A 16,816-nucleotide genomic window follows, 5' to 3' on the forward strand; every position below is an offset into this window, starting at 1 on the left:
TCTTTCCTCTTCAGAGAAGTTTCTCTTTAAGTCTTTAGCCCACTTATTTATTGGGCAGTTGTTTCTTTGAAGATTTGTTTTTGGGGGATTTAATTTTTTAAATTCCAAGTATATTTTAGGAAATGTACTTATTACCTTACTCATGTAACTGTAACCTGTCTGTACAGTATCTTTATAATAAAACTATATACAAAAAAGAACAGAAAAAGAGACACAGAAAAAAAAGAATGAATGGTTTGTGCATTATGTCCAGGAACTGTACCAAAAGTCATGGTCCTCGTGCTTCATAAACTCAAATATATTGGTTACACTGACTAGTAAGTAGGCAATTATAGCATGCTATGTAAATAGTATCAGAATTATGCAGAAGGTTTTCTGGAGGAATGCACTAGACCCTTCTAGGTTGGATAGTAAACAGGATAGCTCCTGGGAATGTTACTTTATTTGGAAGTCAGGTAACTGCAGATGTTAGTTAGATTAAAAATATAAGATGATATTCTGGAGTTAACACGGATCATAACTCTATTTACTGGTTTCCTTAAAAGAAAAGTTAGACACCTCAGAAAAGTTGATGTGAATATGTAGGCAGAGGTAGGTATTGTGAAGCTACATGCCAAGATTATCAAACATTGCTGGTAGTCCCTTAAAGGCAACAAGAGGCAAGAAATGGCTTCTCACTTAGAACCTTCAAGAAGGAATCCATCTTGAAGATACCTTCATTTCAGAATTTAAGAGAATTGATTCTTTTGCTTGTTTATTTATTGGAATTTGTGATGGCAAACTTCAGAAATGAATACAAGCCTTTAACCAAGTCTGGAGCCCTAAAAAGGGACTTTACGTTGGTATTAGCATGTTTTCTGGTCAAAAGATGGTTAGCTGACAATGGAGAAGGCTGCAATGCTTGGTAAGAAATGTACGCATTATCCTGCCCATGCAATTGTAACCCCTCTGTACAGTATGTTCACAAATAAAATAAAATTAAATTAAAAAAAAAGATGTTTAGCTGAAATATTGAAAGTAGGAGACTACGCAGTTTACCCATGTTTATTTCTGTCTCTGACCCTTCTCTGCTGGATTCATTGTCTACTGATAAGATTCCACCATCTGTGGGTATGAAACAGGCATCTTGAAAATTATTTTAATCATTTCCTTGACACATTACAATTCTGCCTATTGGAGGGTGCCCTTCAATTCTGTTCATGAAAATATCAGGTAATGATCCTATATGTTATAGTCAGAGTGTGAAAAGAGGCTTATGTGTTGAATAGTTGATGCCCAGCTACTGGTGCTATTCAGGAAGTTTATGGAGACTTTGGGTGTTTGTACTTAGCTGGACGAAGTTGGTCACTGTGAGCAGGTCATTGGGGGGTATCTTGCCCTGTTTTCTTCCTGTATTTTTCTTTCTTGTTTCCTATCTGTAACAATGTGAAGAAACTCTCATGCTTCCTGTTTCTGTCACCATGAAGTTTTGCTCAGTGCATGAGACTAAGCATCTGTAGACTGTACTCTGTAACTAGAAGCTAAAATAAATATTTCTTACCTTGAGTTGTTTCTATTAGACATTGGTCATAGTGATGACTTTAAACAAAAACAATTCTGAAGGGTAATTATCACATCTATTACTTTGAACTTATTTTTGTGACTTTCCTGGGGCTTGAACTCTGAGCCTGGGTGCTGACCCTGAGCTCCTTTCACCCAAGGCTAGATTGGGCCACATGGCACTTCTAGATTTCTCTGTGATTAATTGGAGATAAGAGTTTCAAAGTCTTTCCTGCCCTGGCTAGCTTCAAATCGCAACCCTCAGATCCCAGGCTCCTAAAGTAGCTAGTGTTACAGGCATGAGCTACCAGTGCCCGGCATATTACTTTAAACTTTAATCAGTTTTCATAGTGGGTCTAATCAAAGTCCTCACTTACAGCTATCTTGAGATGTACAATGTATTATTGCCAATTATATCTACTTCTGTGCAGAAAAACCCCTAGCATTCATTGCTCGTATGTAGCATTAATATTGTTCTTGTCAGCCCATTATTTCTCATACATCTCCTACCTACTCCACACAGCATGGGTAGCCTCTAGTTTATTCCTAACTTTGATGAGATCAATTTTGTTTCACCTCCACATGGGAATTGGATTGTATATTTGTCTTCTTTTTGCTGGCTTACTTCATTTAACATTCTGCCCTCCAGATATATCCATGTTGTCACAAATGACTGGATTTAATCTTTTCTCTGGCTGAGTAATAGTCTACTTGGCACATATACAACATTTACTTTACCCATTAATCGAGTTGATGGATGCTTAGGTTGACTCAATATCTTGGCTATTGTGAGTAGTACTGCAATAAATATGCCAATAATGTTACAGGTCTATCTTTAACAGAGTGATTTCATTGCCTTTGAATATATTCCCAGTGATGGGACTGTTGGATCACACACTTGTTCTATTTTTAATTTTTAGAGCAACCTCCAAAATAATAATGCCTGCCCTAATTGACAGCTACATACGCAGAATATAGGAGTTAAGAGGTGCACTTTACAGGTCTTTCCGTGGACAGATCTCCTCCTAGAATGAAAGTCTTGAGTTGGGATCATTTTTTGAATTGAGCAGAAAGATGGGTAGCATGAAGGGTATTATACCCTTGGAAAATACTCAAAGCATTTTGCTTAAGTCCTTCATTGGCTGGAAGAGCAGTGTCATGTGAGCTAAACAGATGGATTAAAAACACAGACCTAGAGAGCTGGACCTGGCAGGATAGACTACAACAATGGCTGCTGTAGAAGAGTAGGAAGGGACCAACCTGGAACAGAAAGTGGTGATTCTGACACTGTACTTTTATATTTATCCTGCCGTGTAACCTTCACTCCAACTTGGAAGAGAGATGTTCATGTCTTTATCTCACCAATGGGAAAAATGAGGCTCAGGGAAGTTTAGGAATTGGCTGGTGGTCACAGAGCTTGTGATTAAATCTACATTTGTCTCATTTCATGAATTGTTCTCTTTTACTTCCAATGTCCCATTGATAAATTGGAAGTATATTTTAAGCGATTGAGTCCAAATCTTTCAAAAATAACACTAGTGCTGAATAAAGGCAGTCCATGTTGAAGATGACATATAGCTAAACAGCTAGAAAGACTGATCACTGGGCAGTGGGGAAGGACCGAGGCCTGGCCCTGTTTGCAGAGAACAGACATAAATCAGAAATGCTCACTTATGAGGATCCTAAGATTTGACTTTGAAAGCAGTCAAAGGAAGGTCAAAAACATGCTTTTGATTTCTCCAAAAGCAGTATTCTACAGTGCACTTTGTAATTAATAACTGTCATGCTAAATTCCTTGATTCAGACAATCAAATTGAAAAATAGAACATTTCACAAGATACAAACGGTAGCCAGATATCTCTTCAAGTTCTGAGGTTCTGAAAGGAACCACTAGTTCCTAGCCTCAGCAAGATGTATTTTCCTATATGCCTATAACTATACAGTGAATCACAATGATGCCAATAATAATTAGTTCTTTATGAGTACAAGAAACTGAAACAATTTAACCTGTAGTCCTATTATTTCTTATAGTAGCCACGGAAAGAAGGTGCAGGATTTATTTCCCATTTTGCCATCAAGATTGCAAAGCTTATAGAGATTGTTATCTTAATCTCACATCATACAGCCTGGAAAACAGCAGCCAGTCTGCCCCTGTCCAGGAGCCTGGCATGTAAAAGTCAGGTTCTGTATGTTGAAATGGGGCAGGTGCAGAATCTATTGTAGGATATGATGATAGAGGAGATTCTCCCTCTATCTTTCCCTCTTTTCTTCTTTCTCTCCCCTGTTCTTCATACTCATATCTCAGGTTCCCAAGTAGCTAGGATTACAGGCATGAGCCACTAGTGCCCCGCTGTTGGGAAGCAGTTTTAAACATAAGGACAAACCAGTGGAGTTGTTCCAAGATTTCACGCGGAGGAATAGGAAATAGGCAAGTTCTTTGGTCTCTCAGGATTACTCAACTACTATTACTGAAGCTTAGATTTAAATTTTACTCCCAGGGCTAACATGTAATTCTGTTCATTTATATCAAATTACAGAATGTTTTTACATGAGAGAATTTTTTGGAACTTGCTTGCTTTAAAAGTCTCTAGACTGTGACCTGCAGGGATAATAGAAGTGTTATCTCCAAATAGTACAATAGGGAATCTCTGACCTCTTTACCCACGGCTTTCCCCTCCACTACTTTTCACAGATAGTACTTTCAGCTTCCCATTTCTTAGTGACAGTGTAAATGCTGGGCACTATATTTTGCATGGATTTCAGGCTTTTTGGTGCCTAGATATAGTTTGTTGTAGCCTTAGGGTTTTATTTGTCATCATCTTAAATCATTTCCTTGAATTTTGCCTTTTGTACATCATCTATATTACTCTTAGGTTTTTGTTTGTCATAATTCATCATGTTTTTTTCTTCTTTAAGGAGAAAACAGCAGAGAGGGTGAACCTCAATGTTTCAACAGTTCTTATCTGGTAGGGAAGCCTAGAAAGGTTAACCAAATCTCCTTCAGTTCAGCTGAAGGGGAAATAGTACCCTCTCCCCCTCACAACTCCTTATAACTAGGATCTCTTTAGTATTAGGCAGGAAGGGTAAAGTCAGGTGGGGCAGATGGAAGTGGAGTGAGATGGAGGCCCGTGAGTGAGCAATGTTATTTGACTGAGGAATTTCAAGGTCTCAACATAATCTATGTCCACCAGGATCTTTAGCTACTAGACAGGGCCTTGGTCTTTGGCTCACTTCGAAGACTTCAGGCTATGTTTGTCCTGGGGGAAGGAGAAGGGAAATGACTCAGAGGGGTTCACAGCAAGGACATTTCTAAGATTTGGCTGTTGGAGGAAAAGGTGAGTCATATTCCATCATTTTTGCTAGTGATTTCAATGTTCAAGAAACTCTACACATGCATGAATGTGCATGCCAGTTGGTAGAAAGCAATCTGTAAGAAGTTTTTTCTATTTGAAGGTAAGAAGCTGCATCATAATCATCTAGATGAAAAGAGCCTGAGGATGAATGAAGAAATTTTTTCTTAAACCTTTATTAAGCTTTACTATGCATGAGCTCTATACCAAGTCCTTTACATGCACTATTTGATTTAATCCCAGTATTACCAGTAAGCTATCTTCTCTCTCAGTGCCTAATCATACAGATAAGAAAGTTGATGTTCATGAAGATTAACCAGCTTGTCAAAATTAGTCAAATAATAAGATGTAGAATCAAGACCAGAAGCTCAACCTCTGTTTTTAACTTTCACTAAGCCATAGGCTAAATATATGGAAGATTTTCTCAAGTAAGTCTACTCGAGTAAACCTGGGTTGCCAATGACTGGCAGCACTATACCTTTCACTCTCACATTGCAGCTATTGATAATCAAATTTCTCTATTTTTTAAAAACTATGTTTAATATTCAGAAGATGTATGTGTGTGTGTGTGTGTGTGTGTGTGTGTGCGTGTGTGTGTGTGTGTGTGTGTGTGTGTGTGTGTTGGTCCTGGAGCTAGTAGAACTCAGGGCCAGGGCTCTGTCTCTGAACATTGTTGCTCAAAGCTAGAGCTCTATCACTTGAGCTATAGCTCCCTTTATTACTTTATTTTTCTGGTGGTTAATTGGAGATAAGAATCTCACAGACTTTCCTATCTATGCTGGCTTTGAACTGTAATCCTCAGATATCACCCTCCTGAATAGCTAGAATTATAGATATGATCCTCCTATGTCTGACAAGAAGTAATTTGTAACTAACCTACTATTTTTTCTCTTTTTAAATGAGCATACATTAGTCCTACAAGGGAAGAGTTTTATCTGTCACATTTTCATACACTCATACAATGTAATCCTGATCAAACTCAGGCTCTCCTTCCCAGTTGTAAAACAATTTCAAAAGTTTTCATTGTCCTATATTTGTGTATATAAACTACTTTGACCCTATTCATCCCCATTCTCTTTCTCTATTTTCCTTCTCCCCTCCTGCTGATACCTGTCCTTCCAACAGCGTTTATTTTACTTTCTTCTCATTCTTTTTGTTACGTGTATATTAATTGAACCAAGTTATTTCAACATAGTATTTTAGACATACACACATTATGCCTTAATCATCATAACCTGCTCTTTTGCTTTCTTCTTCTCGGTCCCTCAATCCCTTTTGATTAACAGCTTTCATTGAAATTTCCTCGTACACAGTTGCAATGTATGTCAATACTGTATTATTCGCCCTCCATCATTCTTTGTCGCTCTCATATTTATCCCCTTATTTCTACACTGCAGAGAATTTTAAACCCATTAAAACCTTTTTCAAACCTAACCTTTGCCTCTGTTTTTCTAGGGAAAAGCCAGTATCTTTATGGTAAATGCAATTGGAACTATGGGAAAGTGAGAGAGTGTTAGCCGTCCTTAAACTTTGTATGACTAATGGGCTTTTTGTGAGAAAGACAGAGCACAAGTGTCTTGTCTTAATCCGTTTTGTGCTGAATGAGACAGACTTCATACTGAAGGAAGTTTATTACTCCTAGTTAGGCAAGCTAGAAAATCCAGGAGGGGCCCAGCAGTTCCTTCTTGTTGCTTTGTAACCAGGCTGAGGGCATCATGGGTGTCAGAATGGAAAGAATGCCCATTTTACCTTTTTGTAGGGGAAACATTTCTGCAGTAATTCATTGATCACTGATCGAAGTTTTAAACTTGCTCAAAGGTTTACTTTACATTTCAAGACACACCTTATACAGAGGACTTTGTTTCTTGAACATTTTTGTTTACATTTACATAATGAATTTACTTCTGTCAGCAAATAATGCATTTCGTTTCACTTGAGGCCAAGACATAGAAAAATTAAGAGTTACAAAGTACATGATCCTGGTCCTGAAGATTCTCACAGTCTAGTTTGAAATACACATATATTGGCCAAAATAAATGCAAATGTATTCATCATCTCATCTCTCAACTCATATTTCTACTGTGTATTATGTCCTCTGTAGCAGGGATTTTCTGCAAAGACTTAGATAAGCAAATATTTTCTTCTTTGTAGGGCATGTAGTCTCTGTTAGCCACAGAATGTCGTACATGAAATATGTTCTCTTTATATCCTATTTTCTAGAGCTAAGGCTAACATTTTAATTTGAATATGTTTGGATGAATATAAAAGTATTTCTATGCTTTGTCTCTTCACAACATGATTGGGGCTAGAAAGACAAGGATGATGGCCAAGAACATACATTTATATATAGATGCATTATCCACATGAATATAAATATCTCATTCATCCCTTGTAAAAGTAAAATGTATATTACTGGGTATCTAGATGTATATGTGAGGATCTCTCATTAAAAGGGGAAAATACCTTATTTCTTACTATCTTGTAGCAAAAATTGTTAGCCAAACCCAACTTACTTTAACTTAAACTAACTTACTTAAAAGAAAGACAGAAAACAAGCCTATATGTAGGTATCCAAGCAGTAAATGAATGTGCCTTAAGCAAACTAGCAAATCTGAAAATGGGGTGGCAGATTGGATAGTACCGGGGATGGCTTAGCCTTTCTAGCATGTTCCTACTTCCCTTCATGGCTTACTGAATTCTCTCTTAATATTCACTCTCTCACCTCAAATATGAGCTAGAAGCTCTTGTTCATTTTTTTCTCCTATTCAGTATGTTTCCTCAGGGCAAACCTTGACTCCCAAAGTCTGTACTTCACCTGGCACAAATCCCATGCACGCTTCCAAACTACGCTCAAATGCCAGCTCTGCAGCAAAGCTTTGCCCCAGTCCATAAGGCACAATTAATCATATCCCCCTCCACTCCATTCTCTCAGAGCATTGTTCATGTGGCTTTTTAGGATTTGCCATAATTTATTATGCCTTGCCTTATATGTGTCACTCTCTGCTGCTAGATACTGAGGTTTGGAGGAAGTGCACGGTCTTTGTGACTAGTGGAAGACTTGCAAGACATATGAATGCTCTGCACACAGTAGGAAGCGAAGTCCTAAATGGAGACAGCTTAGTGCTGCAGTTAAGACAGCTCCAAACCCAGGAGTCCACTAAGTAACCGTATAATCTTTTATGGTACTCATGACTTTTCTAAGCCAGCGTTCCTATGTGATGACTGTTGTGTGATGAATACATAGCATGGCTGTAAGGATGAAGTGGCATTAACAATCTAAGTTGCCCACTTCAGTGCTGTCATGTAGTAGGAATGAAGTTTAGCACTGACTAATACTGCTATTGCTACTGTTGAAAAGCAGAACATGCTCCTGATGCTGTTGCTGTTGTATAAACAGTGAGGGATCATGCTGAAAGTAATTTTGAGGTGCAAAATTAAATAATAAATTATGCAATATATCATGTATAAGCCATACTTTCCCTTGGTGTGTTTTGTGTGTGTGTGTGCATGCGTGTGCATGCACGCGCACTGGTACTGGGGTTTGATCTCAGGGCCTGGGTGCTGTCCCCGAGCTTTTGTATGTAAGGCTACCACTTTATCACTTAAACTACACCCTCACTTGTAGGTTTTTGCTAGCTAATTGGAAATAACTTTTCCTTCCTGGGGTGACTTAGAACTGTGATCCTCAGATCTCAGCCTCCTGAATAGTTAGGGTTATAATCATGAACCACTGGTGCCTGGCTTCTCGCTTGACTTTTTAAGTTCAAGGCTGGTGCTCTACCACTTGAGCCACACCTTCAGTTCTTGTTTCTAGTTACTTGGAGAAAAAATCTCTTGGATTTGTTTGCTCATGCTGGCTTTTAACTTTAGTCTCTAGATCTCAGCCTCCTGAGTAGCCAGAATTATGAGCATGAGCCACCTGGATCAGACATAGACTATCCTTTTAATTGCTTTTTCACTCTTATCTTTTCTCTGCACTTAAAACTTTCTTTTAGAAGGATGGTTGAGAGGCATTGCCTGAATAAAAATAACAGAATTCTACTCCCAAAGACATTACTTTTTTAATAGTGTGAAATTAGACCTAAATTACTCATTCTCATCACTGTTGACACTTTGGCTCACAGTTGCTCTCCTCTCTTCCCTCTCCTCCCCTTACCTTTCTTCTCCCTTCCTTTTGTTTTCTTTCTTTCCCTTTCTTTTCCTTCCTTTCCTTTCCTTTCCATCTGAGATCTGGACTAAAACTTAGTACCTGAGACTTTCGATCATTGGCTAGTACTCTACCAACTGAGCCATGTTACCAGCAATCTATCACAACCATCACTTGTTTGTCTAAATAATTTAGTTATATTTAATAATGTAATTTATATCTTAAATGCACTGCACAAAATCAAGCTAGAAATGCACAGTTCCCAATTTGTGTTCACTTTCCTGTTTAGCTAAGAAGAAAAGCATTTTGAAGTGTATCTTTCTTTGGAAACAGAGGAATGAAGTCTGACAGTGGTCCAAAACAAAAATGGCTCCTCAAGGACACCAAGAGGAGTAGGATTTCCTTCTAGAAAATGCTGCCAGAACTTGTGCATTTTCTATTTAGGTTTCCCAGGTGTCCCTAGGAAGTAAATATGTTAGAGGACCATGAGAAGTGTTTAGAATGAGAAGAGCTATTACTTTTCATTAGTGGGCAACTCTGTTTATTGAATTGAGCACATGATGAGGATTCCAGGTGTCCACAAACCTGGAACCTCAAACCCACCTTCTTAAAATGCCCTAATTGATTTGCCATGCTGAGATTCCTTTAAATATAAAACTGTGTTCTTTGTGTAGATTAAATCTCTTGTCAACTCCAATGCTAGTGATTTCATTTTCTTACACAATGGAAAGAGCCCTTTCAAACAAGAGAAGCATACAATTTTAGAGTTGATCAAATCAAACATCTCCACTAGGGCAGTAAGTTAATAACAAATGTCACTAAAATAACAGATTGAGGTTTGTAATCTCATTATATATCTACAATCTAGTTATGCTGTGCTTCAGATTCTGGATAGTGGTTGACACATAAGCAACACATTAAGTCACAAATCCGTGGTACCTGAGTTTCTCTGGGTTTTCCAGGTAGTTATGTTATGCTTACAGATTCTATAGTGCCATCAAGATCATCCAGTAAAGGGAAGAAGATAGGGATGAACCTTCAGTAAAGAATAAACTCATGGCGTCAGGATCACTTCTGCTTTGCTCACTGTTGCATCTTCAGAACCCAGAAATGTAGCTGCTTCATCATAGGATTGGTATCTGGCAAAGAAAACATCCAGTGATAAAAAAAACAGCCATTATCTCCAGTTCTTCAGCATATTTTGCAGTGTGTATAGGGGTTTGATGTGGTACCTTTCATGAAGTGGCTGTTACCATTGTAAGTCATTATTCTTTGTTCTGTAGAAAACTTAGGTGCACAGAAGGGAAACAGTTTGCTGATAAATCCAGAGCAAGAATCTGGAGAACACAGTGTATGATAGCCTGTCTCTTCTTAGCCTAGGAAGGAAATGCAATGTTGAACTGGTTTCTTGGTTTTGCTACCAATAAGTGAAAATTTAATGAACCTTAAATATTACAATCCTTTTCTTTGAAATACTGAATTGATAGTTGACTAATAATAGCATACCCAGATGCAAATAATCCATCCACAATCTTTATACTAAGACATAGTTTATTTTCATGAGATACACAAAGAAAGTTTATATTGAGCATGATTTCCCTAGATAGTTTAAGCTTTGGATGATACAGTTCTTTTTTATTGGGTTTTAGATTTTTTGAATCTACTTGTCATATCCACTAAGGCTCAAGTAGGTAATTAATTCATTTTTCTTTCATTACAGGTAAATTTAATTTATAAAATGGTATGTGTCTAGATTGATGAATAATGTGACTAGTCTCAGACAAAAGAAAGAGTTCCTAATAGATATGTGATCTTGAACAATCCTCGATACCAATTCTTTAATGGAACTTCCACAATTTGATACTTTTATAAAAAAATTCTTTGTCATTTTCCTTTGCTTTTTACATACTTGCAATCTCAGCTCCATGGGAGATGAAAATTGGGAAGATTGAAGTTCATGGAAAGCCATGGCAAAAGTTAGTGAAACTCCTATCTCAACCAACCAGTCGGATGTCGTAGTTTGTGCCTGAAATCTTCTAATAGTGTGGGAGATATAGATTTTTAGTTTGACACTAGCCCTGCATGAGACTCCATTCAAGAAATACCAGTTTATAAATGAACCTGTATGGTAACAAATGAAAACAGGTTAAATTTTGAAGGAAGACATGTAATTGCTTGAATCCTGGTTCTGCCAGCTAAGGCTATGCAGCCTTAGGACATTTGATTCTCAGTCTCATTTTCACCATTTAAAAAATGGAAACAATAGCACCTAGCAGATATTTCCATGATAAGAGATGATGCTACTTTTGTTAGGAACTAAGTTAAGTAAAAATAACAAGGATGCATTAGCCCATATAGGGGAAGCTTAAGCCCTGGTGCAGTGGATTTATATAGTCTGGGTATGAGACAATTTGTTCCCAGTGTATCCTTCAAAGTCATAGCAGCACTGTTACCCAAGCACTTTTTTAACACTAGCTGTGAGAAACATCACCTCAAGGTCCTGACTGATATTACCTCACTCTATCTTGTAGGACTCTTTATCATGATACTGTACTATCATACATTGTAACGAATACCTCATGATCCCTGCACAAGTTCTCCTATTATTGCTTCCATTTACGGGCCGGAGTGAAGTGAGGAGTATGTGCCCACCATGAACTTTAACCCCTCTGCCCCAGTTCTGCAGGATCTCGATGGGAGACTGTTTCATTTGAACACTAAGAAGCCAAGCTGGACCTTCTAGTTTCATGTTCTTTCTCTCTTTTGTCAGTATTTGATACTCTATCTTGCCAGCTTTCCAATTGTCATCTGTAGCTTGTGGAAATGCTGTTACATTACTAACTTTGATGCAGAGTTATACTTTATATATATATGTGTATGTGTGTGTGAGTGTGTGTGTGCATATATATATATGTATATATATATACATATATATATATATATATATATATATTTGAGAATGTGAGTGGCCAGAGCTCACAATGTATAATTTTATGGGCAAGGATTTGCAAATAAATATGCTTATATGTGTTGTAGATTGTATAATAAACGTAGCAAGATAAATGTTGTGCAGATAGTTTTATGTATAGTTTAAGTATATTGAGCTATTTGAAATAAGAAATGATATTTGAATCTCAAGGTATGTACTACATATATAGTGGTGCTGGGTTTTTGAACTTAGGGCTGAAGTCATGGTAAGTAATTATCTACCACTAGATGAGCTAGTCTCAAGGAATATGTCCCGAAAGGATTTTAAATAATATGGGTAATATTAATGTGAGCTATTCTCTATACTCAGATGGGTACTCTATAGTTAAACATATCAGGTGGCTCTCTGAAGCTCAACTCACATTAAGTGTATGATGATGACAAAACCATGACATTTTTCTTTGGTGACATTTTCCAGCTACAATTAAATTTTACTTTGTTCACTTAACTCTCAAGTGTGTAAAAGGAACTCAGGGTTAATTGTTTCAGTCATTATCTTTAGTAAGAAATTTGGTTATTTTTTATTGAGTAGTATACAGAACCATTGGTGATTTAGCAACAATTGACAATAAATTAATCCAGATGGGACCGATAACATAACAATCTGTGAAATGAAGAGTAAAAAAATACTCAAATATCTTTGAGTATTTACTCCATGGTAAAGACAGATTGGAATACAAGGGCAAGAAGAACAATTTGTACTTCTTGTCTGTTTTGGTCTTGCTATCCAGTGATCAGTCAGGTGTGGTAAACAGTTATGCATCAATGCACAATTGCATTTAATACTGCCAGGAGAGGAGGGTGATGCTATACTCTGAGAGTCTGTGATAAGGAGAACCAACCTGATTAGAAAGGGGTAACTCTGGAGTGGAGTTTGGATAACCTCACAAGGCTTGTCATAAGTCTAAACTTAGTCCACATACTTGTAACCAAACTTTCCATACTGAGGCATTTTTCCTAAAAAGACTAATGTGAGATGAGCCAAGCATCTTAGCTATCAGGATAAGACACTATTACTTTCATTGCCAAAATATTGCAGTGGGTTAATTTGTGACATTATTAAAAATTTGGTCAAATACAAAAATTCCTTTTTGAAAAATATATCATAAAATGCTTCCTAGTGAAATATGTAATAAAACATTGGGTATTAAAAAGGCTTTGCCTTTACCCTGACTGCACTTTTTCTACCTACTCAATTTATCCTACTTGATTTCAAATAGCTGCTAATACTAGCTGCCACTTAACCTATACCAGCCTCATATGCAATACTGTACATCCATTATTCAGAGTAATTTCATATAAACCAGGGATATTATTACTTACTTATTTGGGGGTATGGGAAAATTTAAATATACCAGTCAGGTACCAATGGCTTATACTTGTAATCCTTGCTACTCAGGAGGCTGAGTTCTGAGAATTGTGGTTTGAACCTAGGAAAGTCCATGAGACTCTTGTCTCCAGTTAAGTACCGGAAACCCTGCAGTGGAGTTATAACTCAAGTGATAAAGCACTAGCCCTGAGCCAAAAAGCTCAGGGGAAGCACTCAGCCCTGAGTTCAAGCTCTAGGACCAGCATCAAAAAAGGAAAAAAAAAACAAAAAGAAAGAAAAAGTCAATAAACAGGTGTATTCTCTATGCAGCAAAGAATAATAATAACTCATAGATTTCTTATCACATTTTGTCTAAGTGAAATCTCTCATTCCTTCCCAACAGCATTCTGTGAAGAGGGCTGCAGATATGGCGGAACATGTGTGGCTCCTAACAAGTGTCTCTGTCCACCTGGATTCACAGGAAGCCATTGTGAGAAAGGTAACCTAGGCTGCTGGGGGGCAGGAGGATAGGGGAAAATAATGGAGTTGGAACAAATGGAAGCGCCACTCTAGGCATAGGTTTCTGTGGAGTGACTTCACACATTGTGTTTTGATGGTGTCATGGCTCTCTCAAAGGGGATACCTTTTGATTATTGCATAATAGCCTTCCTCCCTCTGAACACTGCCCTTCATTTGCCCTCTGTCCAACGCGTCTTATCTAGCAAGGTCGAGTTTTTTCTCTGCTAGGCTTTGCAGTGTGCATTTTTGTTTTAGTGCTAATTAGAGATAAAGCCTGATGAACTGGCCTGCCCCCTTTATCATCAATTGGTTGCTCTATGCACGACCAATGGAGTTTTAACAGTCTGCTGTGTCAACGGAATCTAGATTAGCAGCACATGCTTCTTACATAAAAGCATATTAAATAATTCCAGCAGCAGGTTTATTGGTGAGCTTGGGATTTTATTCTAATATTGGTTTATTAGTGACATTATCATTCATAGACCTGATAATACAAACAGATTAGTATTAGTAGGATTCCATTGTGTGCACTTTTTGGTTTGCAATAAATGTAGTGTTTACACTTGTACCACTCAGGTTGAATCCAGCTGCCTTACTGATTAAGAAGGTCCTTCCTGTGTACATGTGAAATATTCACGTCAATATGTGTTCAATGTAAACCAGACGTTTATGCCACAGAAAATAAATACATAAATTACTCTTCCTATGTCCTTTATCAAAACTGAACACACTGAAAACACTGCAGTGCATTTTTCAGAGTTTGGATATTACCCTTGATACATCTGACAGCACAACATAGTAAAACAGAGATAAGCTGTTATAACACTACTACCAAATGAAGAAGAGAGTATCTATCTTTCACTGAATATCTAAACAGAGGAACTCTTTTCTTCCCTTCAAGTTTAAAAGTTTCTACAATTAGCTAATAAGTTCTAAAAATGGGCCCATTTATTGAAATCTACCCTGGACAACTTAATGCACTGAACTGCCTATATATTTGTAAGGTAGCCTCATCCTTTTAAAATTATGTCAAAACTGAACTATATAAATTATTTAACAAAGAAATCAGTGGGCAACAGCATTATTTCTCTATTTTGCAATGTTACGAATGAACCAAATCGCACTTATTATATAAAATTAATTAAATGGTTTGTCCTTTAAAAAAGTGCCAAGTACTGCCTCTGAGCAATGTGAGAGAATTACCACATGGAGCTTAAGAATTCTTGCCAAAAGCACAGAAACTTAATGGTAACTTAGCATCCAGGCCCTTATTGCAGCACATTTAATTTTAATTAGGTTTTCTAAAATGAAAAAAAAATCTAAAGGATTCTCATTAGTGTTTCTAGGACTCCCATGTCTCTCTAAAATGAATATCTAGGATTTGATGGGCAAAGCATGGTACTGATCGTAGTGACAATGATGGTAGATACTGTTAGTAATGAAATGCCATTCATTATGTGCTAAATATATATATATCAGATTTTTCAGTGAATATGCTGATATCAAGAAAAAGAAAAAGCTCATTACATTGTTCATGTAACTGTAACACCTCTGTACAGTATTTTTCACAATAAAAAACCTATTTAAAAAAAAGAAAAAAAGGAAAAAGAAAAAGCAAAGTAGTAGGTCCTTTTACTTCCATTTTATAAATGGCAATCCAAAGCTTATCCAGGGGTCAGTTAGCATGTTTCATAATTATTACAGCTGAACATAGAACCCATATGTGTGCTATGTAGCTGGCATATGTTTCTCAGAAGTAATACCTGGGTGTTGCTGGCTCATGATCTGAGGATTGTGGTTCAAAGCCAAATACAGGGAGGGAAGTTCATGAGACTGCAAGAAACCACTCAGAAAACACCAGAAATAGCACTGTAGCTCAAATGCCAGAGGGTTAGCCTTGAGAAAAAGCTCAGGGACAGTGCCTAGGCTCTGAGTTTGAGCCCCAGGACCAGCTAGCAAACAAACAAACAACAAACAACTTCTTGTGAAAATATTGATTCGTGGGCTGTCTTCTTAGACAAAGAGAGTGATAATAAAGGTGGTGAGTTAACAAATCTGTATTTCCACGAGCACTTCTATTTATTGCAGTATTCCACTAAAATATCTACAGGGAGGTTCTTTCTTATTCTTTTTACATTGTATACAGTGGAGGGGGAGGGGCCTACCAGACCCTGTGATCAGTAGTGGCTATAGGAAATACTGAGTCTGATTTCTTATGCATTGTTGATGTATCTTTTCCTGCGTGATTGAATCACTCCTTACCCTCTGTTCCTTCACTTGGAGCAATAATAAAAATATAATAATAGAAAAAAATCAAGTTTAGAGGATGAATAAAATGGAAATAGGGAAGCTGTTTGTTATTAGACAAATCCTAACGTTGCAGGCACTTATTACATAGTCTTCAATTCTTGCTTCATCATCATGAGGAAAAACAAAACAATAAAATGAAAACAGAAAGCTTTCTCTCCATTTGGTATTTTTATCTGTAGCAAAGCCATTCCATTTCACAGTGGCCAATCTTATACCAAATTCTATCATCATTTTCATGGGCAAAAGAAACAAATATTTTTCTAATCAGTTGTGCACAATAGATATAGATAATGGTAAGCCAACTATTAAATCTGTGCTGTATCTTTTCCGAATGTTGTTGTCATGGAGATTATTATCAATAAGAACTAAAACAAACCTACCTGACATTCAACAGTGATGCTGGGTGTCTTGAGAATTAGAGTACCAAAGGAAAAATGCAAAGATATTGTGAATGTTCTAAGGCATGATTGCACTAAATCTCTTGTTTGGTGTATTTTAATTTCAGGGCAAACTACATGACTTCATTTGTGCCATATAGGATTCACTTCCATGTAGGCCCAAACATGTGTCTTTGGTCACATGTTGAGACTAAATGTAAATGAATCCTGTATTTCCTAAGGTCACATGTAGTTTTGATTTTATTCATTGCTTATG

At 37.1% G+C, this 16,816-nt stretch overlaps 1 protein-coding gene across 2 annotated transcripts in view; it reads left to right on the forward strand.

The window, feature by feature from the left end:
• Nell1 (neural EGFL like 1) overlaps window positions 1–16,816 on the forward strand; it is an 822,774-nt gene that overhangs the window by 620,553 nt on the left and 185,405 nt on the right. For both annotated transcript variants that reach the window (XM_013019667.1, XM_013019668.1), the window contains exon 14: window positions 13,737–13,832. In XM_013019667.1, coding sequence (XP_012875121.1) covers window positions 13,737–13,832 — 96 coding nt within the window. The remainder of the gene's footprint in view (window positions 1–13,736; window positions 13,833–16,816) is intronic.

The sequence above is a fragment of the Dipodomys ordii genome, unplaced genomic scaffold, assembly GCF_000151885.1.
Source record: "Dipodomys ordii isolate 6190 unplaced genomic scaffold, Dord_2.0 Scaffold46, whole genome shotgun sequence".
In the NCBI taxonomy this organism is placed as follows: Eukaryota; Metazoa; Chordata; class Mammalia; order Rodentia; family Heteromyidae; genus Dipodomys; species Dipodomys ordii.